We start from the raw sequence: 23,033 nt of genomic DNA on the forward strand, positions 1-23,033 counted from the left end.
CCTTTTAAAGGGCCGATACCATTACTTATGGTCATGCACTGAGAGAGCTGGTGACAAGCAGGCCCCCCTTAGACCCTGGTGGCAGCGGTGAGGCACCTGGCAACCCACATGTGACCCCATCAAACAGCACTGGCTGCCTGTCAGCCCTGTGGACAGCCCGGGACTGCCAGGCCGGGGCTGACGTGACCCGGGAACACCAAGTGGATTCAAAGTGAATTCACTGAAAACGAATCTACATGAGGGTTAAGCACTTATGTTGTACAGTTTTTCCCTATGTGTCCTTCCTATTCTGAAACAGTAAAGTCTACTGAAACCAGTTTTATCAGCTGATCTTAAACAAGTACCTGGACACGCGACAGGAGGTGAAGAATGACAAAGTGGAAAACAACTGTAATTTGAAAAACGATCACGTTTAAGGAAAATGGGAAGCACTGGAGTTGAATGATTGAAACCTACTTTATTCAGGTGGTGGTCGGCATTCCCACCATAAAAACACTTGTGCGCATTTTCTTCGGGAGGAGGCAGGGGTTTGGGAGATGAAGGGACCAGACTCTCCTCCTCAAGCCCTTCACGTTCACTGTCAGCGGGGAAACTACTCTGCCTAAAGTACTGCCTCCTTAATGAAATTCCTTTGTTCCAGATCCCTGTGAAGCTCACAGGATACAGGCTGAACTGCTCACTCCTCCTCGGTCTCCGTATTTCTTGCTACTGAAAACGGTACCTTCTAGGCAGTTGGCTTGTGAGACTGCATTCCATTACTTAACACACTTCCTCTCCACTACCTTCCCGGTTTGAGTCTATTCGTGTTTGAATTCCACCTTCTTCTGAAAAGCTTTCCCTGACCACGACAGCCTTCCATGACCTCTCTAATTTACGAAATTCTGTAGTCTGACTTACATGTATCACGCACTGCCTAGTACTCTCATCATTTTCTCTCGACATGCATTCTTCTCGGCCCACCAGGCTCCCCGAGAACAAGGACCCAAAATCCTTCTCAGTAGCCCTGCATCCTTCTTTTACCCAGTAAGACCACGTGCCTCTTACGAGCTCAAAAAATCTCTTTTTGCATATCAAAATTTAATACTACGCTTTAAAAAAAAGATTTTATTTATTTATTTTTAGAGAGGAAGAGAGAGAGAAAAAGAGGGACAGAAACGTCAACGTGCGAGAGATACATTGTTGTCTCTCGCATGCCCCCAACTGGGTACCTGGACCACAACCTAAGTGTTTGTCCTGACCAGGAACTGAACCAGTAACCTTTCTGTTAGCAGGCTGGCACTCAATCCACTGAGCCACACCAACTAGGGCTAATTCTATGCTTTAAAATTATTTGTATGTGTTGTGCTATTATTCCTTAATCCAAATCTAATATTACACATTTTTTTCTGTATAGTTATACTATTTTGATTTTGCTTTAGTTGGAATAATTTATTACAGGTAATTATAATGGCATTTAGCATAATATTATATGAGTATTACTTCCAAAATAAAGCCTGCTAATTCACGGAAAAACATACATGGTGTGGTTTAAATGAATCTACTTGGTTTATTTTTTAACCCTGATACAAAGCTTTCTAATTTAGAAGAGTTTCTATGCACCTTGTCTAATCGGATCATCACAATGACTAGTGAGAGGGAGATCATCACTGTTTCACTGTAAAGATGAGGACACTGAGACTCTTTCAGACTCAGTGACCCACCCAAGGCCACAGGTAACAAGTGTTATGCTAGAGGGGCTGCCCATTTTCTACCCACCACTTCTTCCCGGTGCTCACGTTCTTGGAGAAGCAAACTGTAGGCCCCACGGTGTCCCAGGGCCCAGGCTCCTAACCCCTCAGCTACAACGGGTGGGGCAAGAAGCACATGCCTCCTCTAAGTGGAGCGATCAGGGGTTTTTCCTCAGAAACTGTGAATTAGTACACTGGAAAACCAAGTTAGCTTTTACTGAATATTTAAAATAAGAAAAGCTGTTAAAGCCGGGCCTGGGCGAGCCTGTGCACAATAAAGCAGAAAAGGCAGGGAAGGGTGGGGAAGGGAGGAGCAGAGGGGAACTGCTTCCTGTGAGACAGACAGAGGCTGTTTCCACTCCAGCCCCGGTTCTTGGTCTTGGATTCTGGAAGATAGCCTTGCAGAGCTCCAAAAAATCTGTTTTTGCTGGAATTCAAACACGAATTCTGCTGCAGAATTCTGCTGGAATTCTGCTGGCTCAGTGGGTTCAATCCCAGGTCAGGGCATATACCTAGGCGGGGCACATATAGGAAGCAACCGACCAATGTTTCTCTCTCTCTCTCTCCCCTCCCTTCCTTTCTCTCTAAAGTCAATATATAGCCCTGGCTGGTATAGCTCAGTGGATTCAAGTGTGGGCCTGTGAACCAAAGGGTCACCAGTTCAATTCCCAGTCAGGGCACACGCCTGGGTTGCAGGCCAGGTCCCCAGTGGGGGGCAGCGCAAGAGGCAACCGCTCATTGATGTTTCTTTCTTTCTCCTTCCCTTTCCCTCTCCCTAAAAAATAAACAAACAAATAAATAAATAAAATAATAAAATCAATATACACATCCTTGGGTGAGGATTAAACAAGTATATATTATAAAAGTCTCAACAGCTAGATGATATGTGCACAGCTACTTCGGGAAGAAACTGGTAATAATGGTAATGCCATGGTAATACTCCTCTCGTATATGTAGATAATCTGTAGTTCTTGACTGGCCCCAGCCTTTCCCTCTGGAACAAAAAGTCATTCTGTAACTGACAGTTTGGTGATACCTGGCAACTACGAAGGTCTGGGGAATTAGCCTGAGACACTAGCACAAAGGGATCACAGCCTTTAGGCGTGTCTGTCTCGGACTCATGACATCTGCTAAGTAATCTGGGGCTCAGACCCTGCACAACTGCAAGACCTCAAAGTCCCTAAACTGCCCACGTATTTGCCTCAAGAAATAAACGTGGGAAGACAGGAGGTAACGGTAGAGGCATGAGCCCAAAAGAGAGTCAGAGAGATACACTTTCTAATCTTTAGAAAGTAAGTTTTTCTTTAATTGTCCAGATTTAAAGAAATCAGAGTTTAGAATATTACTTGGGTGTTTTTCTTCAAGGAAAAACCTACTACGTAAACTGTCTAGGTAGCAATTGGGAATTACAATGAAGTACTAGCCAGGAATTTGGAAATAAGCCTGGCCACTGAGAGTTAAACTCTAAAGTAAACATATCAGAAATAAGAACAACAATGCACAATATAAAAAGTCATCTTAAAAATGCAGAAGGAAGCCGAGAAAAGAGAGAGACAACCACGGGCAGCGTTTGTGCAGAGCTTTTCGGAGGCGACCTCAGCCCCCCGAGCATTAAGATCACCAGCGCAGAGCCAGATGGCCAGCCTTCGGCATCTCTGCTACGGCGCACAGGAAGCCTTCCGATTTTAATCTAGCTTCCAGGTAGTCCCTCCCGTATCAGTGCAAGAATATCAAGTCATCTGGGTCAGGAAATAATAAATTGGTTCACCGGATTCCTGTGACTGCACCCATACCTGGTCATGGCAACTAGACAAGAGTAGACAGATAACCAAAACCCAGCCCATTATTTTCCCATCTCTCTTAGGAGTCTAAGTAAGTCTGTTGGGTTAGTAAGAGTCAGTACCTTAGAGTCTGGTTACATTTTGATTCACTCATGAATAGGTTCTGAGCTTATAAAGCTGAAGACTCTAGTTTCATGGGTCCATAAAGACCCAGGGCTTCGTATGCCAAGAGAAACTGGAAGCCATACACCCATCAGGATGGCTATCGTCTAAAACAAAACAAAACAAAATGAAACTAAACCAAACCCAGAAGATGACAAGTGTTGGTGAGGACGTGGAGAAACTTGACCTTGTGAATTGCTTGTGGGAATGTAAAATGGCACAGCCACTATAGAAAATAGTATGATGGTTCCTCAAAAAATTAAAAGTAGAATTACTATAGAATATAATAGAACATGATAGAATAGAATATGACCAAGCAATTCCGCTTCAGAGTGTATACAGAGAAGAACCGAGGCAGGGACGGAAACAGTCACATTCACAGCAGCCAACAGGTGGAAACGACTCGAATGCCCACTGACAGACAAATGGGTAACAAAATGCGGTAGGTGTGTACAGTGGGTACTACTCAGCCTTAAAAAGGACATTTGGCTACACCCGAGAACACGGGTGAACCTCAGTAACATTATGCTAAGTAAAATCAACCAGAGGTGAAAGGCATGGTTCCGCCTATGTGAGATAGCAAGAACACTCAAATCCATAGAGACAGAAAATAGAATAGTGGTTACCAGACGCTTGTGGCGAGGGAGAGAATGGGGAGCTGTTGTTTAAATGCACACAGAGTTTCAGTCTGTGGTGACAAGAAAGTTCTGGAGAGGGACAGTGGTGATGGTTGTGTGTAGTCAGTGTAAATGCCACTGACTACACACATAAAAATGATCAAGGTGGTAAATATTATAGTGTGTTGTGTTAAAAAAAAGTTTTAGCACAACTTTTTAAAAGGCCATAGAAAAACATAAATGGTAGAACCTAGGTGATGGGTATACAGATGTGTTTACAGTAGAATCTTTTGACTTTTCTGTATTTATTTTTTATATTTAGTTTTTACAGATTTTACTTATTTTTAGAGAGAGGAGAAAGGAGAGAAAAAGAGAGGGAGAGAAACAGAGATCAGCTGCTCCTCTCAAGTCCCCAGCTGGGGACCTGGCCCACGACCCAGGCATGTGCCCTGACTGTGAACTGAACCAGCAACCTTTTAGTCTGCAGGCTGGCGCTCAATCCACTGAACCACACCAGCCAGGGCTGACTTCGCTGTATATAAATTTTTCTATCATAAAATGTTAGGGAAAAACCCCTGGGAAGTCAGCTTGTCTTTTCTGGGCATTGCCGTTCTACCTTAGTAAACATCTTTTAAAGTAACCAATCAACCAATCAACCAAGTTTTTATTAAAAGCATCTATCATTTGGCCAAAACATCACTTTAGAATTCTCAGGGGGTCTCTCAGATTTTCTTTTATAGAACAGAATCTGAAAATTAAAAGCCAAAGTAACCCTTAAGTGAGAAATCACAGGACATCAATGTTTTAGTTGTGTGTCCTGAACCAAAACAGATTATCCAAGATTATACTAAACTATACTTAGACTGATGTGCACCCACACACTACTGTCAGCCAGGGCAAGCGATCTGGACTTCATTTTTAAGATCACCGTATTACCCATGGGGAGGTTAAATTACAGTAAGGCAGGCACAGAAATGTGGGGACCATGATGAAACACAGGCGAGAAAATGTTGGGGCTTAGGTCAGATGGGTCACAGCTCATTCATCTGACATTCAATGGCGCATGTGAGCTCTAGCTGTATTGAGATTTGTACCTACTTATCCCTAGGTAACGATAAGCTATCTACCCTTGCATATCTATAGTGATGACAGCCCTTATACACTTGCTTTGTACCAGGCCTGGTTAAGCATGTTTTATTCTGAAATGATTTACTTCTAAAAATGTTGCAAAAGCAACATAGAGTGTTGCAAACCCAGGTTCCCTAAATGTTAACATCTTATATAATCGAACTATTTTTTAATGCTTCTGTTAAAAAAGCTGGTGATTATTTTCCCCTCAGAGCTACAACTACTCCTTTTATGCTGACCATCAAAAGGAATTAAAAGCCACATAAGGACAAATATATTTCATCTACCAAGGAATAATGACTTTTAAGATATAAGTCCATAAAACTGCTTCAGATAACAAAAACCAACATTTACTGAACTCATACTATGAGTTAAACACCTCTTGGAACTTTGAACAATAATAGGCTAATTCATTTCATTCTCATTACCACCCTATAAGGTAACTTTTTACACCTCTGTCTGAGAAAGGGGAAACTGAGGCAAAGAGAAGTCACACAAACTGCCTGAGGTCACAGAGCTGGCCAGTGTGGAGGCCCGGGTATGTTACCACCACACTGCGCTGCCACTGCTCCAAGTCAGGCCGCTCGGCTGCAGTGGCTGACAAGTCAAACATTAATCATCAGTGTCTCAATATTAATAAATCGATAAGCCATAAAAATTACAAGTGTCGTAACATCCACTTTAAATCCACATAGTTAAAGAGCTAAGTATTGTACCTGATATGTCTAAGAGAGAAAAGCCTCTGCCTTCCTCATTTAATAAATTTTTTTAAAGATTTTATTTATTTTAGAGAGGGGAAGGGAGGGAGAAAGAGAGGCAGAGGAACATCAATCGGTTGGTTGCCTCTTGCACAACCCCACCTGGGAACCTGGCCTGCAACCCAGGTACGTGCCCTGATGGGAATCAAACAGGTGACCTTCTGGTTTGAGGGACAACGCCCAACCCACTGAGCCACATTAGTCAGGGACAATAAATCTCGTTAGATATCCTGATGCCTTCTAATGATTTCTAAGACCAGTAATTGCAAGTGATAATTCTCATAGTTGCGTTTGCTTCAAATAAAATCTATTTGACATCAGTTTTTCTGCCAAGTAATCTGTTATTGTTTGCAGATTATTTTTTTTTGAAGAGTGTCAGTGGGCAGCAGGTACTTAAAGAGATTTTAAAACACTGAACAAAAAACTCCGACCGGTATGGCTCAGTGGGTTGGGTGCTGTGCCACGAACCGAAAGATCACAGGTTTGATACCCCATCAGGGCACATGCCAGGGCTGCGGGCCAGGTCCCTGGCTGATGGTACATGAGAGGCAACCCATCAATGTTTCTTTTCCTTTCTTTCCTCCTCCCTCCCCCTCCCTTTATAGAAAATAAATAAAATCTTAAAAACAAACCTGAACAAAACATTGTAAAATAATTTAGGGTGCTTTAAAATTCTTCTCAGCTGCATTTTCCCTTTGGATTTAATGTCAGAGAAAATATAGTATGAAAGTAAAATAAACAAAGTTTTAAAAAATGTTTTTTTAAGAATACATAAGCAAAAAATACACATAGACCAAGTCATTTGAGCAATTTAAATGAAAGCCATTACTATTTCAAAGTTTTCAACACATGTCAGCGCACAGAACAAATACCTCATGTCTTGGATAAGGGAGACCCTGAGTGTTGGCAACATAACTCCGGAGTCAGATTTTCTCCTTTCTGGTCCCAGGGCAACTATGTAGAAAAATATCAGCAAAGTATTAGAGAAATAACAGTAAGAAATAAGCATCTATGTGGTTCACATTCTGTAAATAAATACTTTTAAATTACTTTGATAAGAACAAATTTTCAAGACAAAAGCTCAGGTTCTTTTCCCCCAATGTTGCTACTTTATTAATACTGTAAACCAGCTATTTTCCTTCTAGTTAATCTAGGGCTATGCCTGTAAATTTAAAATGAATCATAATAGCCCACTTAGCAAACAATGCAGTATGTGCAAGTTTTGGCCATAAGGGCCAGTCATTTTCTAAAGTTAGTCATTCTAATTGAACTGGATAATTACATGAAAGCAATGTCTATATATGAAGCCACTGAGCATGTGAACCATCTCTGGGCTCATGAATTGCAATCACACAACTTCCCTACACAGCAGGACTTCAAATAGTGTTATTTCTTTATAACGATGATGAGATGCCATAAGCACCTAATCAGTTTATATCAATTAGCCTGTGGTAGCACTGGTTTCATTACATGTCATTTCACTTCAAGACTCAGAACCTATCGACAATATCACATGAGAATTTACTGTGCTCTATGAGTGCTTGAAAAGGAAAATCTAAGAGTTTGGGCTAAGTTTCTACCTTGAAGTTCAGAATCCAAACTATAGTATATATATAATGCAAAATCTAAATGAACATTTAGAAATGCATAACATCCACAAGTCTCTTATGAAACCCGAATAGCTAATATTTATTAAAAAAAGGAAAAATTGTTCTCTTGTACATCAATGGCTGGAGCATCGATGACTTGCTGCTGTACTGCAGCTGCAGCGCCCAGCCTCACTTTCGTGAGATGCCGTGGGGTTTCACACCTGTGTCTGTTCTCTGATCTGCAAGTGAAAACACAACTGCAACACCGCACTCAGCAAATGCAGCGAACGGCATGGGTCTGAACTGCATGGTCTACTTACACGTGGATTTTCTCCAGTAAATATACTGGAAACATTTTTGGAGAGTTCCTTACTATTGTGGAGCAATCACACTGATTACATTAAGCTATTATAAAGCAATCGTATTGTTGCTTCATTATCAGTGCATGAACCATTATACCCGTAAATAAGTATGATTTTGCTTTTCCCATTATCTTCCCATTTTTAATGTCTAGTGCATCAGTAACATGTATAACACCTACAGTGTTTTGCATCATAGGCACTAACAGAGAGATGGTACATCTTGTGAACAGGTGACAAACTAGAAGTAGTATTAAATACAGCACAGTACTGTTAATGCATTCTCTTATGATTTTCTTAACACATTTTCTTTTCTCTAGCATACTTTATTATAAGAATATGTATATAATATATATAATATAGCTCTCCAAATATGTATTAACCGACTGTTTTTGTTACTGGTAAGGCTTCCTTCCGGTCAACATGAAGCTATTAATTTATTAGTAGTTGAGTTTTGGAGGAGTCAAGTTATGTGTGAATTTTAGACTACACAGTGGGGGCTGGTGTCCCTGGCCCCCATGCTGTGCTAGGAACACTGTATGTACATTGATAACATCACAATTTAGGATGTGAGTTTTGCTGTACGTTAAATGGTATTTTCTCAGATTCTGGACCCACCCTGCCTTGAGGGGCTAGGATGCAGTGTCAGAACACCATCTACCTGATGCTGGCAGGTGGTGAAGGGAGACAGACAGGGACACTGTGCTGTGTTAGCATCTGCATGTTCTGGCCCTTGGGGAAAGCGGCTGAGCTGACACTTGGCAGGGACAAATGAATACTGGCGGGGCCAGCCCAATCTGGGGGCAGTGCTTCTGAGGCCTTCTCCACCAGGTGGGTGGTAGACAGGCCATTGGTTAGGGCCGTTTTGGGAGGGAGTTTTCAATGGGTCACTGGAAACACCTGTTCATCTTGATACGCGGGAGGTAAAAGACCTTAGGAAACTATTCCAAAGATTGTGTCGTATTCGTCTTCCTGTCTGAAGCTACCAGCACTTGAGTGTGTTATTAGTGAAAGCACATCTCTCTTTTTTGAAAGATAGTAAGATACACTCCAGAGACTAGACGGTATGAAAGAGGGACGCACGAGTGGTAAGAAAATAGGTTAAGAGGGAAAAAAAGATCAGGAGGCCAGAGAATGGAGACGAAGCTATAATCAGGAAGGGGGCTGGGAGGGAGAAGGGGCAACAAGGAGTCATGTCTCCAGGAGCAGAGAACCAGCGACAGACTTGGTAAGAGAGGAGCCTGTCGTGTAAACAAGCACCCACAATAAGAACACCCAGACGCCTGTGCACGTTCCAGGAATCCTGTTTGGGGGCCATACATCCTAGCTGCCCTTCTCTGATCGACACTCCTTAAACACACGATGTATACGATGTACTTTCATGTCTCCGTGCATCTGATAGTCTCCAGCCTGTCCTTCAGCGTTCTGCATACTTCTCCTTGTTTGTAGCCTCTTTATCACTTCGGATGGAGAGCAGTACAGCATAGTGGTTAAGAAAACGGCTTTTTCAGATCCTGCAGAGGGAACTTAATAGCTCACTAACTTTGATTGAGTGATTTAAACTCTGGTCTGTTTCCTAGTCTGCAAATTGGGAACAGTAACAGTATCTACTTTATTCAAATAGATGAAAAGCACTTAGAATAGTGCCTGGCACAAAATAATTCCTCAATAAATAAACTGTAGCTTTAATTTTGCCTCTGTGTGAAGTCTTTCCTGAGCATCCTCTCTGCCCTAGGTACACTATTAGGTGTCATTCTCTCTCTCGGACACGACCTGTAAGACCGAACATCTATTACAAACTTACCACAATTGAATGTTCTGTTACTCCTATGATCCTACTAGTCTGTGCCTCTTGAGGCTCCGTCATATCCTGTTTTTAGACTCGCAGGGCCGAGCAGAGGCCCCACACAACACACATGCTCAACAAATGCTCACCATGCTCACCTTCTGAGGAAGGTGAGTCTGTTTAGGGCCAGATAACAGAACCTTAAAAAAGAAGTTAGACATTTACAGAAATCCTAAAGAGAGGGCAGGGATTTGGAAAAAAATGACATGCTTGTGAGTACTTTTTAGTTATTAACTGGAGTGATGGTGTGATGGTGTAAAAGGAAACAAGACTGAGCTAGAAGTGGTTCGAAAGGCCAGTGGATGAACTAGGACAGTGGCAGCCGGTGAGCACCATGAGGCGACACACACAGCAGCAGGGAACACAGGACTTAATCATGACCAGATGTAAAGGGAAGCAAGACTCAAGAGTCAAAAGTGGACAGGCGCATCAAGACAAAAAAAATGGCCTGAACGGAAGAACAGATCAAAGCCCCAGAACAAATACAACTAAGTGATGAAGAGATAGCCAACCTATCAGATGCGCAGTTCAAAGCACTGATGATCAGGATGCTCACAGAACTGGCTGAATTTGGTCGCAAATTAGATGAAAAAATGAAGGCTATGCCAAGTGAAATGAAGGAAAATGTACAGGGAACCAAGAGTGATGGGAAGAAAACTGGGACTCAAATCAATGGAGTGGACCAGAAGGAAGAAAGAAATAACCAAATAGAAAAGAATGAAGAAACAAGAATTCCAAAAAATGAGGAGAGGCTTAGGAACCTCCAGAACATCTTTAAACATTCCAACATCCAAATTATAGGGGTGCTAGAAGGAGAACAGGAAGTGCAACAAGTGGAAACCTTATTTGAACAAATAATAAAAGAGAACTTCCCCAATCTGGCAAAGGAAATAGACTTCCAGGAAATCCAGGAAGCTCAGAGTCCCAAAGAAGTTGGACCCAAGAAGGAACACACCAAGGCACATCATAATTACATTAACCAAGATTAAAATGAAGGAGAGAATCCTAGAAGCAGCAAAGATAAGGGGACAGTCACCTACAAAGGAGTTCCCATCAGACTGTCAGCGGATTTCTCAAAAGAGACCTTATAGGCAAGAAGGGGCTGGAAAGAAGTATTCCAAGTCATGAAATCCAAAGACCTACAACCAAGATTGCTCTGTTCAGCAAAGCTTTCATTTAGAATGGAAGGACAGATAAAGTGCTTCTCAGATAAGATCAAATTCACGGAGTTCATCATCACCAAGCCCTTATTATATGAAATGTTAAAGGGACTTACCTAAGAAAAAGAAGATAAAAAAGATGAACAGTGAAAGGACAGCAAACTCACAGTTATTAAGAACCACACCTAAAACAAAAGCAAACTAAGCAAACAACTAGAACAGGAACAGAACCACAGAAATGGAGAGATCACATGGAGGGTTAGCAACAGGGGAGTGGGAGGAGAAGAGGTGGGGAGAAGGTACAGAGAATAAGTAGCATAGACGGTAGGTAGAAAATAGACAGGGGAAGGCAAGAGTAGTGTGGGAAATATAGAAGCTAAAGAACTTATGATACATGGACATGAACTAAAGGGGGGGAACGTGGGTGGGAGAGGGTGTGCAGGGTGGAGGGGAATGAAGCAGGGGACAAAAAAAGTCAAAAGCAGTGTTGATCTTACTCGTTGATCTATGGATATAAAATGTCTGAACATATATTACCCTAATCATAATTTTCCTCTGAAATTTTTAATCTTAATTTTGCAGATGAAGAAACTGGGGCTCAAAGAGGTTAAGGGGCAAGGTGTCCTGATGGTATGTCCAGTGGGCTTCTGGTACATTACAGATGACTTTCTAGCTTCTAAACTCAACAGAGAGAAGGGGGCTGATGCCTTCAAATAAAGTGGAGAGAGAAGGCCTGACAGGGGCAGGAGGAGACACACTGAGATAATGAGTTTGACTTAGGACCTGCTGGGTCTGAGATCCCAATGGGCCATCCAGATGGATGGGTCGGGACTAGGGCTGGACACAGAGGTCTGTGGATGATCTGCTAATGGGATGCTGGAAGATAACACTGCAGTAGGCAACAGTAGTTGCTATGGTTTGAATTATGTCCCCCAAGAGGATGCCAAAGTCCTAACCACCAGCACCTACAGATCTAATCTTTTTGGAAATAGGATCTTTATGGATGAAGTTAAGATGAGGTCATTAGGATGGGCCCTAGTCCAATGTGACTCATTGGACCCCTTATGAAAAGGGGGAATTTGGACACACAGACAGACATGTGTAAAGAAAAGGACAGGTGAAGACCCAGGGAGATGCCATCTACTGGCCATGCAATTCCTGAGACTACCAGAAGCTGGGAGAGGCGTGGCACAGATTCTCCGTCACAGCCCTCAGCAGGAACCGCCCCTCCTGACACCTTGACTTTGGCCCTCTAGCTGCCAGGACTGTGACACAGTAAACTCCTGTTATTTGGGCCACCCCGTCTGTGGTGCTTTATGACAGCAGCCCCAGGACTGACACCTTAGTTTATCAGGGACTTTGGAAGGAACCGTTTAGAAAGCTTTGAGCAGAAGGCAGGTAAGAGTTAAAAAGTAATGCCGTACTTTTAATCTACAGATCTAAAATCTAAGGTTTCCATAGAGTCTACTCCAGAAAAGAAATTTATAAACTATTTAAATGTGTACCCCTATTACTGTTCTTAATGCAACACACTTAAATGCAATCGGCCACGTTCTCCTTTGATAAAGCCCCGGTGGGCCACCACTTAGCCGCGGGGAGTCCTCTGGGGATCTGCCCGAGTCAACGCTGCCGCAGAGCAGCAGGTGTGCAGAGGGCGGAGGCCGTGCATTCTTTTTACAGAATCATCTACAGTCCAGATGGAGGTAAGCAATTAATAGAAAATTTGGGTTAAGATCAGACGACTGAAGAATGACTCAAAATTCTTGGGCTAGATCCGGAATAACCGCTTAAAAGCAGTATTTCTTCCCTTTTGTGCATCCTACCCTATCTCTTGCCAATGATTTAAAAATCCATTTAAAGTTTAGTGGAATCTTGCTAAGGATTCAAGGCTTAAGAACACCTACATTGCCCTGGCTGGTGTAGCTCAGTGGATTGAGCGTGGGCTGCGAACCAAAGGATCACGGTTCGATGCCCAGTCAGGGCACATGCCTGGGTTGCAGCCCAGTCCTCAGTGGGGGCATGGGAGAGGCAACCACACATTGATCTTTCTCTCCCTCTCTTTCTCCTTCCCTTCCCCTCTCTCTTCTCTAAAAATAAAAAGAAGAAATAAAATATTAAAAAAAGAAAAAAAAACACCTATGTCTAAGCTGGCCAGCATTTTCAAAAGTAGACAGTTTGGGTGATTTGTCAGGAACAATTCCCTTTCTTAGGAGCAGTTCCAACCTGAGATCCTTTCTCTGCAGCAGGACTTCAAACTACAGTGTGCAGGGACTTGGTCAAAACTTGACTAAATCACAATCAAGTTAGTCTAAAAGACACGGAGGAAATTCAAATGCACAGTGCCAGGTGCAAGAAGCCCATCTGAAAAGGCTGTATCCTATATGACGTTCTGGATGGGGCAAAACTATGGAGACAGTGAAAAGGTCGGTGGCTGACAGGTGAGGGAAGAGCAAGGGATGAACAGGCAGAGGGCAGAGGAGTTTTAGGGCAGTGAAACTACTCTGAATGAAACTATAATGGTGGCTACAGGTCACTATACATTTGTCTAAACTCATAGTTCAACACCGAGAATGAAACCCAGTGTAAACCATGAACTTTGGGGTGATGACGTATCAATGCAGGTTCATCAACTGTGAGAAATGTACCACTTTGCCCTGGTGCCTGTGGCTCAGTGGTTGGGCATCATCCCGCAAACCGAAAGGTCGCCAGTTTGATTCCTGGGCAGGGCACGAGCCTGGGTGGTGGGTTTGGACCCCGGCAGGGCGTGTACGGAAGGCACCCAATTGATGTTTCTCTCCCTTTCTCCCTCTCTTCCCCTTCCTCTCGAAAAAAAGGGGCAGGGAGAGAGAAGAAATGTATCCCTTTGGTGGGAGATGTGGATAAGGGGGGAGGCTACTCATCAGAGGCAGAGGGTACACGGGAAGTCTCTGTATCATCTGCTCATTATTGCTATGAACGAAGAGCTACTCTAAAACATAAAGTCTATTAAAAAATTAAGACAGTCTACCCTGCCATGGTCCTCTGGCTGAGATAGACCCTTCCCATCTTCAGCAACCCTTACAATGTCTCTGGTTCCTGACACTGCTGCTTCTGAAGGTCACCGGTCTTCTCCTGGCTCCGGTCAGTGGGACCAGCACGCACACCCAATGTGGCTCTCTAAGAACTCGGAGGGTCTTCCCTTAATGTGAAAATGCAGTCTGTTTACTGCCATTAATTAGAAAGCCTAACAGTTGGCAAACAAAAAGTGTTTCTTTTTGAAAAACAAAACAAAACAAACCACCCTGATTTAAAAGCAGAGAAGTCAATGTACTCGCTGCTCATCTCTACATTATTTGTACACACTGTTTCACAATAATGAAATATTTTATTTTTAAACTGATGTTTTTATACATATTTCACACTGTTATATTTTTAAATCCTAATTTCATGGGCTGAATCATCAAAAGTGTTAGAGCAGTATTTATAAAACCTCTCTCTGCAAACAGACAATAAATTGATTTCAAAAGCTGCAGGGCTTACGTGCACCCAGCCGAGGGCCCGTGAAACAGTGAGCTCCTGCTTTCTTCTGTCCCACTGGCCCTGTGGCACTTGAGAGCACAGCACAGGGACTGTGCCTGGCTTTAGACATTTGGGATCTCTTAGCCTCGAAATCAGAGTTCCACTGGTCCCCTGTGGACTGCCGGCCAAGCCATGAGGCTGTGGGCGGGGCCCGGCGCTGCTGGCTCTCCTGGCTGGGGACCCTCAAATAGCATCCTCGGCAAAGGCTTCGGCCTCCCTGAGGTAACTAAGCTTGGCTTTCCAACCTTTCATCCTAAAGACGTTAGTTTTTCCCTAGGAATTTGTTTCCTCTAATTAGAGTAAGCTTCTTTGGTTATGGTCATACAGGTTGAAAGCTTCCATTTTCTATGAACACAAATGTCAAGAGACAGTTTGAGAGCTGAGATCTCAACAGGTCTTGGTCTCAGTCTTAGCAGATATAGTTACATTTTGAGACATGAGAATCATAATATCCTATTTAGAGGGGCTCCCGGGCAATTTAGTATCAAATTCACATTCTTCGCTGTTTCACTGGACACATTTAAAAACTAGATTTCCAACAGGCACCACATTCAGGGTAGTACTGTGCTCTGGCAGCAGCAAGGCGGGTGGGAACAGAGTGCGTCTGTCCTATTTGCAAGGCTTTATTTTTTCAGCTGGTGGTTGGCTTATGAGTTAATTTTTTTTTGTTTTTTTACATTTCTGAATGTCTTAAAAACTCCACAATTTTAGAAAAGTTTTCCAAAGTCAGTATAAAACATTCTATCTCTACTAGGCTTTCCACTGTTACTTGCACTTTTTGTGAAACAGATGGCTGTTTTACATACAGAAAATCGAGCTCCTTGTTGTAAAAAAAATACACAGCAGGTAGTGCGTCTGGGGACCTCACGTAACTCTAATTAGCTAAAGAAGTTGACGCTTCTAACTTAAGTGTCCTATTATAAACTGAAGGAGAAATCTGACTCTTGAAGATTTTGGAGACATATGCATTTTCCCTCCCTGAAAGATTAATGATGGTTATAAAATTTTCCTTTCAGAAAAAAATCAGTATATATTCACCATAATATTGGTGAGAGTAAGGCATATACAGAAAACCCTCACTTAATATTGACAAGTTCTTAGAAACTGTGGCTTCAAGCAAAACCGTGTATGACAAAACCCCTTTCATCACGGGCTATAAAGAGTTAAGTACTTACAGCATACTTCTGGTCACAAAAATATCACCAAACTTCTAAATAAAGACCCAAAACACTTCTAATATCAAACAATGAAACATATGTGACTTCAGGAAGATTAATAAAGTAAGATGATTTTTCCAATCTGCTTATTCCAGTCCAGGGCCACAGGTGCCTGCAGCCTCTCCTGGCAGCTCAGGCGGTAAGGTGGGAACCCACACTGGACAGGACACCCGTCCGCCGCAGGTGCACGCACAGCCACACGTACTCACACTGGGGCAGTGCGGACAGGCCAGTTCTCCTCACAGGCACACCTTTGGGATGTGGGGGGAATCTCGGTCCCTGGAGAAAGCCTCACACAGATAGTGGCCATGGCCAGGAACTGATTTTTCCTTCATCTGATCAACGTGACAGTCTTGGCACAGCTAGTATCCTCTCTCCTGTCTTGTGAAGGAGGAGACTGAAGATCAGAAAGGTCAAGTGACTTTTCCCTGCTCTCAACCCTAGTAAGCAATATTGCGCCTTCTACTCTACCCCACTACTGACAAGATGGGGTCAGTTTCAGCTTGAGAGAGAGAGAGGCAGAGACAGAGCTATATGGTATTAATCCTTCAGGTGGTCCAATTCTGCCAGTTCTGTAGAAACAATCAAACCAACGAACTCTCACCTGGTGATTCTGCAAGGTGCTCTTGTTTCTCTTCTCTATCCTGAAACTGAATTAAATGTGACCATAAAGCCGACTTCCCCTGAAAGTACAAGGTACATAGAATTTTCATTTTATAAGAAATAATACATCAAAAAATAATTTTGCATCAAAACCATTCATGATAAAATGGCCATTCTGAAGTCTGAAGAACCGAGCTCACCCATGCCCAGGTGTGTGACACCGTGAGCATGTAGTGACTCTCTGTGTAACAAGGGTCATTCTTTGCTTCACTGAGATCAGTGGCAACAGCCTGGGGAGGAGCAGCTACAAAACGAGAGGCCAGAAGTGGAGGCACAGACTTCTGACTTCGGCCTGGTTGTTACCTAGCTGTATATATTTAGGGCTGCCTGTATTAGCCAACACCAGTAACCATGGAACTAAAAGGCTCTAGCAGCACAGGATGAATCTGTGTCCATCCACACGCAAAATATGTTTCATTATATGGAATGGCAAAGAGGGAAAAAAACTGGGCCAAGAGGGGAAAGAGAAAAGGGGAAGAAGAAATATGCACCCAAGAGAAAAACAAAACAAAACAAAACAGAAAGGGAGACAAGAGAGATAAGAGCAAAGAAGCCATCTGAATTTTTCCATCCTGAATAACTAAGCAACTTAAAATGATAAAGAACTGTCAGTTCTGGCTGACTTTTTTGCTGGACATGACAAAAGCAGGCACTTCATGGGACCTACAGGAGACACAGTCTCTGCAGCAAAGGTGCTGCTTCACTCCTTCCTGTTTACCAGGAAGGAGCCCCAACCCGCCTCCTAATCATGGGCTGTGTTTTCTTTTTCTGGCATAAAAACGCCTGTGGTGCGTTCCTAGTCATCCTGTGACAAAGAAACACACCCTTTAATTTGTATGATACTCTCTTCCCCTTGCTATGGTTCCCGACAGGGCTCCTAAGCGGATGTTGCTGAGGGCCCCCTGCGACAGTTACCTGCTTGACCTGCAGGCCGTGGCTCCATATCCTCTCCAGGAGGTCGCAGAGGCTGGCGATCAAGGTGTTCTCCTCCAGGCCCGTGATGTTCGCTTCCCCGTGGCCCAGCTCCACTGCTTCGTGGCCCATCTTCTCCACCAACATGCGTTTTGTCTGAAAACATCACATGCGGCCACAAGTGTTATCCCAGCAGTGAAGCCAAAACTCAGCGAGTCCATTACTGGGTCAGGAGAGCAGGGTTCCCCGTTTATTTCTAACTGCAGGTCTTTGGTCACCTCAGAAAGTGTCTTAATCTCTGTGGTCAGTTAACTGGAATAACATTATGTATACGCTTACTACTTTGTCAGAGAAATAGGTGGTCACTAAAGAGACGTTATGATACTAAAGTGTCCTCACGTAAATGTCGACGTATGACAATTTTCAGATTATTAACTTGAGTAATACTGAGAAAGTACACCAGACCTAGAACAGGTACTGTCAGAATCTAAAACCCTACCTTGCCACCAAGGGAACCCCAGTGCCCCTCATGTCAGGGACACAAGTCTCTGCACTTTGGCAGAAAGCACCATACAAGCCAGCAACTCTCATTTTTCCCCAGAACTCTACTTTGCGAGTGAATCCGTATTTTTCCCTTCCTCCTTTCCCTTTTTATTTGTCTGCTCATGAATATGCACCAAGAAATGGAAAGGAAATGGAAATCAAGTTTCAGGTGGGTTAATTTACAGTCTTAGCTGCTCTTATAAAATATAAAGTGACAGGGAATCTAGTTCCCAGGCAGAGACCTAGTCTATGACTCAGCACTATCTGTGGATGCTAAAAATAGGGCTTTTATTGAGTACACAGAAAAGGTTCTAAAAAAATGACTGTCAAATAAATGAGTAAAACTGTTGGCTAAAATGATGTTCTGAGGTTTGTCAATCTGTACTGCCTACCAGAGGGCAGACTAGTGTGTAATACACATGAACCAGCGATCTTCTTCCTTATGTGTATACTCACATATGTATGGGCAGGAATAAAATTCCCCACAGATGCACGGACAGATACATACAAAAAGGGTGTTGCCTTTTGCATAAGGTGACAACATCCCTGAGACAACTTCTGACTGGCTTAGTATCTGTTCCTGCTGGAGGGGAAGACGGCAATTGTTGAAAACATGACAAAACTGCGCGGGGCCCCCACGTCACTGATTCTGTGGGCAGTGGAGAACCCAGGGAGGTTTACGACCTCAGGAGAAAGCACACGGGGTTTAGGCCCTAGTAAACCCCGTGTGCTTCTAGGGAAGCTACAGGCTCAAACGAGGGTGGACTCTGGTCGTCTTGGCCTCACACGCAGAGTGGACACGAAGCGCGCTGCCCCCGTGCGTCCGTGAGCAATACACACCTTCATTCTGCATTCCTTTAATAAGCCTTCGACAAATTTCCAGTTGGTCTGCGCAATCACTGCTGGGGAGAGGTCTGACAACTTCGGTTGCCTCAGGTTTTTTCCTAAACTTCGCGCCTCTTGCATGTATTTCTAAAAATCAGAAAGTATTTTTAATGCCTAAACGTCAGACACTCCTCTGACCCATTCAACCTTAAACAAACAAGTGCAGGAACGATGTAAAGTGTACATGTGCAACAGGAATTCAAGTTTCAGTGTGCCGAAAGACAGAGGACGTTCCCCGCCCCTGCAGCTGTTAACCGCTGTGAAAACAAGGGTGCAGAAAGCACACTAGGTTAAAGCTCATTCAAAATGAGACAGAATTTCAACCAGTTTAGTCTTTTTATTGGGAAGACGCAAAGTTGTGGTTAGTCGGGATCATGGTCGGAATGACAAAATTTGGTGTCTGGATTGCAAATCGAAGGTTCTGCAGGAACCCAGAGATTCTCAGATCACTGGTTTCCTCCACATCTCTCCCCACAGATCAAGAGACTTAACATACTTCTAGCCTGTTGGGCACTGCACCCAAACCAGCCTTTTCCTCTAATCATGTCACAACAGTAAAATCAGGAGCTCTAGGATCTGGGCGCAACTAATTTCATGACCTCAGGCGCATCTGCATCTTCACAAAATGCGCATAAAACAAGCCCGGCCACCTCACAAGAAAGGCTCTGAGATCACTCTCCCAGTGTCATGCGCTGCACATGCAGGAGGCCTCTGTGACGTTTGCTACATCCCTCCTCTGCTCCCTTACACAATCAAGAGGAAGTGAAAACATCCCATTACTCGAGATGGCTCAGGGAGCAGCACAGCAATGCAGTGAGCTGTGCTTGAGCTTTGGTTAGTGAATTTTCAGGGGAGAAAATATCACTACATGTGATGTGCACAGGACACCTGCTGTCTCATTCTATGCCACCCGCAAAAGCTCATTCAGGTACCTTCTGTTTGCATCAGGACCAGAGAGCAGAAGCCCAAGCCATCCAAGTACCTCAGAACAATTTTTAGAGAATAACAACTCTAAATTATGTAGTAAAACTAGCAGTCTGTTGGAGGGAGAGACTGCAAGCCAGCGCATCCTCCCACAGACACATATGTGAAACCCATCTTGCTATCTTAAGAGGAGGATTTGAAATTGTAAGTGAAGATGTGTAAAATTCTCTGAGTTCTTTAAATAAAAGGGAATTCGTACATTTAATATATTTCCCCTCTGCCAAATCTGACAGCTTTTTTTAAAAAACCCCCACTGATTAGGGATTCAGCTGATTAGCTTACTGCCACTCCCCAACTCTCCCGACAAAATGCCGCATTAGCGAAATAATCTGTTTCTATTCCAGTGTAATCATTTTAAGGACAGATTTACAAATCAAACAAACTCCACAAGCATTCAGTGCCCATAAACTTGTGCCTGCCTCTTTCTGCTTCGAATCCTTTTTAGAGGCTCAAACGAAGAGGGAAAACTGAGAATGAGAGACAACTATCCCCACGAGGAAAACTAGAACAGGCCCATTGAAATATCCTGAAGGTTAGTGTTCAAATAAATAAAAGCAGGAAATGAACTGTCAGAGAAACTAACCTGAGACAGAGGCAAGGGATCCCATGCGATTTCTATTATTTCGGGTTGTACTAATGTTATTTGGAATATTACAAATTAGAGATAAAAGGTTGGTAAAAACAAATGCTAACTGGTAAGTGTTAATAAGGTTTTATTTCCCACCCTCAGTTCCTCTGACTCTAGGACGTGTGCAAATACAGAGAGAACCACTACGAGACTCATTCTCGAGAAGAGTTAAGTGTCGAACTTGGCTTAGGAACAAATGCTGCCTGGAAGGAAAAGCATGAGGTCAGGCAAGAGGGCAGGAAGAACAACTCACTAATTGGACCAACAACTAAGCCCACTTTAAAGTTTATGTCCTATTACATAAACAAGAACAAGTTAGAATGGGCTGTGCTTTGAATGGCCATAAACACTGAGCACCCAGCACTATACCCCTGGGGCCGGGAGCATTAGCAGCCAAGACTGAACTCCACAGGGACCACGTGTCAAGTCTCCTTCTGAGAAGCTCTGCTGCAGCACAGAATGGGTAACAGTCCAGGGACATGCACGGAAAGGATATGGAAGGCAGCACAGGCCCTTCCTCGCACAAGAAGTAAGGCCGCTTCTGTATACTGCAAAACCAAGGGGGGAGAAATACGTGATTTTCCTTGGGACAGCTGGAGGAAAAGGTGTATTTCTAAATGAAAAGGGAGGAGAAAGAAAAGTCTTTCCCAAGAAAGGTTTTTATAATACAGCCATTTCACTGCAGAGAGAAGTCGCCTTAGCTTTGTTCTGAGGTTTCTAATTTGTTCTTTTTTTTAAGGTTTTCAATTTTTTTCTTTTTTAAAAGATTTTATTTATTTACTTTTAGAGAGGGGGGAGGGAGAAACATCCATGTGTGGTCGCCTCTCACACACCCCCTCCTGGGGACCTGGCCCGCAAACCAGGCATGTGCCCTGACTGGGAACAGAACCACCAACCCTCTCCTTAGTAGCCCAGTGCTCAATCTACTGAGTTATACCAGCCAGGGCTAATGTGCTCTTCATTTCTGTCAAAACCAAAAGCAACGAACCACTAGGAAACACCTATGAAAACATATCCTACTAATTAATAATCACTGAACAAACTACTCCTCAGTATAGGCTCTCTCTGAATTTTCTATTAAACATTTGCTTCTAACTGGCACTGAAGTTGTGAAGAGAAGGCCATTACAAAAGTAAGTAAATTCATGCTAATATCATAACAGGAAGAAAATACAACCAGTAGTCTCTTGCCCTCAGAAGTAGCAGTTTGGAAGCACCTGGTCGGCAGGGTTACTGGGGCGAGGACAGGCCTGGGAGCCAGGAGTCCTGGGCTGCAGGCCTCGCTCTGCCTCTGTGTGTCCATCTAACTTTGGACAAGTCTTTGGACTTCAGTGAAATCATGTCAGGTTACACAGATGACCTCAAAGGTTCCTCTTAGCACTAATATTCTGTGTTGATGACCTGATTAAAATATAGACCACAAAAGGTAAATTAAAATTCTGTGGAGATAAAACCTAACTAAAGAGCTGACGAAATTAAATCACTTCTGCGAAATGCATACATAAAAGTGAGCTTGAATATTTAACATATATCCCTTTGAAAGAAAACTATTTTGCCAAATCTGTTCTCCATCCCCCTACCAATCCCACTGATCAGGGATTGGAATGACCAGTTTTACCTGCCAACAGCACAGAATTATTGTGTTAGCACACACCACCATAAAAGAATACCAAACACAAGAGGAAGTGAAGAGCAAAAGGGAGAAGCTGAGAGTTCGCGTCACTGCGTGGTGGGAGGCATTCTGGAGCTATGTGCACCCACACGTGTGGATCATTCAGGAACACCTGCAAAGCACCTTCAGGCAAACAACATACCAGGCAGCACTCAGAGAAGGATTTTTTGGGAAGTCGTGCAGGAGGAGGTGTACCCTGATCCCACTCCCAGAATGCCATGGAGTTCTGACAGACCGAAAGTTCCCCGGAAGGCTACGAGGACAGAGAAGGCCAATGACACAGGAGCAAAAAAGAAAAGGGTATGGGGGGGAGAGACAAGCAAAACAAGCATGCATATGACACAGTTGCCGCAAAAGAAAAAGGGGGGAAGAAAATACGGCAGTGCAAAAAAAGAACTACATGTGCTATGCTCTGGTTCTTAAGAAAATATTTAAAATCATATAGGTAAGAACAAGAAGCCATATACATTTGGAATGATGTTTTCCGCCACACTTCTACACATTTGAGTTCAGAAAATAGTTAACGGATGTTCTGATTGTACTTTTTTTTTTTGATCACAGGAAATAATCAACTTATTTAAAAGCATTCGAATATGTAATTATGGTTTTATTTTCAAGCAGTACATATAAAGCATGGGATCTTAATTTAAAAATAACTTTTAAAAACTTTTAAAATGGTTTCAGCAAGACAAAGACAAAATACAGGCAAGTACATCTTGACTACGTTTAAATTATGCTTGAAATAATGTCTACACCTTCTTAGACATTTTTTTCCCCTACAGGAGACATATTGACCAAAGATTTATCTGAAACTTGACCTTGTAATCATGATATTTGGGGAGATT

At 43.1% G+C, this 23,033-nt stretch overlaps 1 protein-coding gene across 7 annotated transcripts in view; it reads right to left on the reverse strand.

Annotated features, from left to right (window-relative positions):
- Positions 1 to 23,033, reverse strand: part of DENND5B (DENN domain containing 5B) — a 165,659-nt gene that overhangs the window by 19,229 nt on the left and 123,397 nt on the right. For 4 of the 7 annotated variants that reach the window (XM_053662189.1, XM_053662188.1, XM_037139755.2 and 1 more), the window contains 5 exons: positions 22,331 to 22,441; positions 18,861 to 18,992; positions 17,481 to 17,633; positions 16,507 to 16,585; positions 7,046 to 7,127 (listed from right to left, as the gene is read on the reverse strand). In XM_053662189.1, coding sequence (XP_053518164.1) covers positions 7,046 to 7,127; positions 16,507 to 16,585; positions 17,481 to 17,633; positions 18,861 to 18,992; positions 22,331 to 22,441 — 557 coding nt within the window. The remainder of the gene's footprint in view (positions 1 to 7,045; positions 7,128 to 16,506; positions 16,586 to 17,480; positions 17,634 to 18,860; positions 18,993 to 22,330; positions 22,442 to 23,033) is intronic. The other 3 variants (XM_053662190.1, XM_037139751.2, XM_037139750.2) reach the window with 1 other exon arrangement.

The sequence above is a fragment of the Artibeus jamaicensis genome, unplaced genomic scaffold (assembly GCF_021234435.1).
Source record: "Artibeus jamaicensis isolate MK-2021 breed Jamaican fruit bat unplaced genomic scaffold, CSHL_Jam_final contig_233, whole genome shotgun sequence".
Classification (NCBI taxonomy): domain Eukaryota; kingdom Metazoa; phylum Chordata; class Mammalia; order Chiroptera; family Phyllostomidae; genus Artibeus; species Artibeus jamaicensis.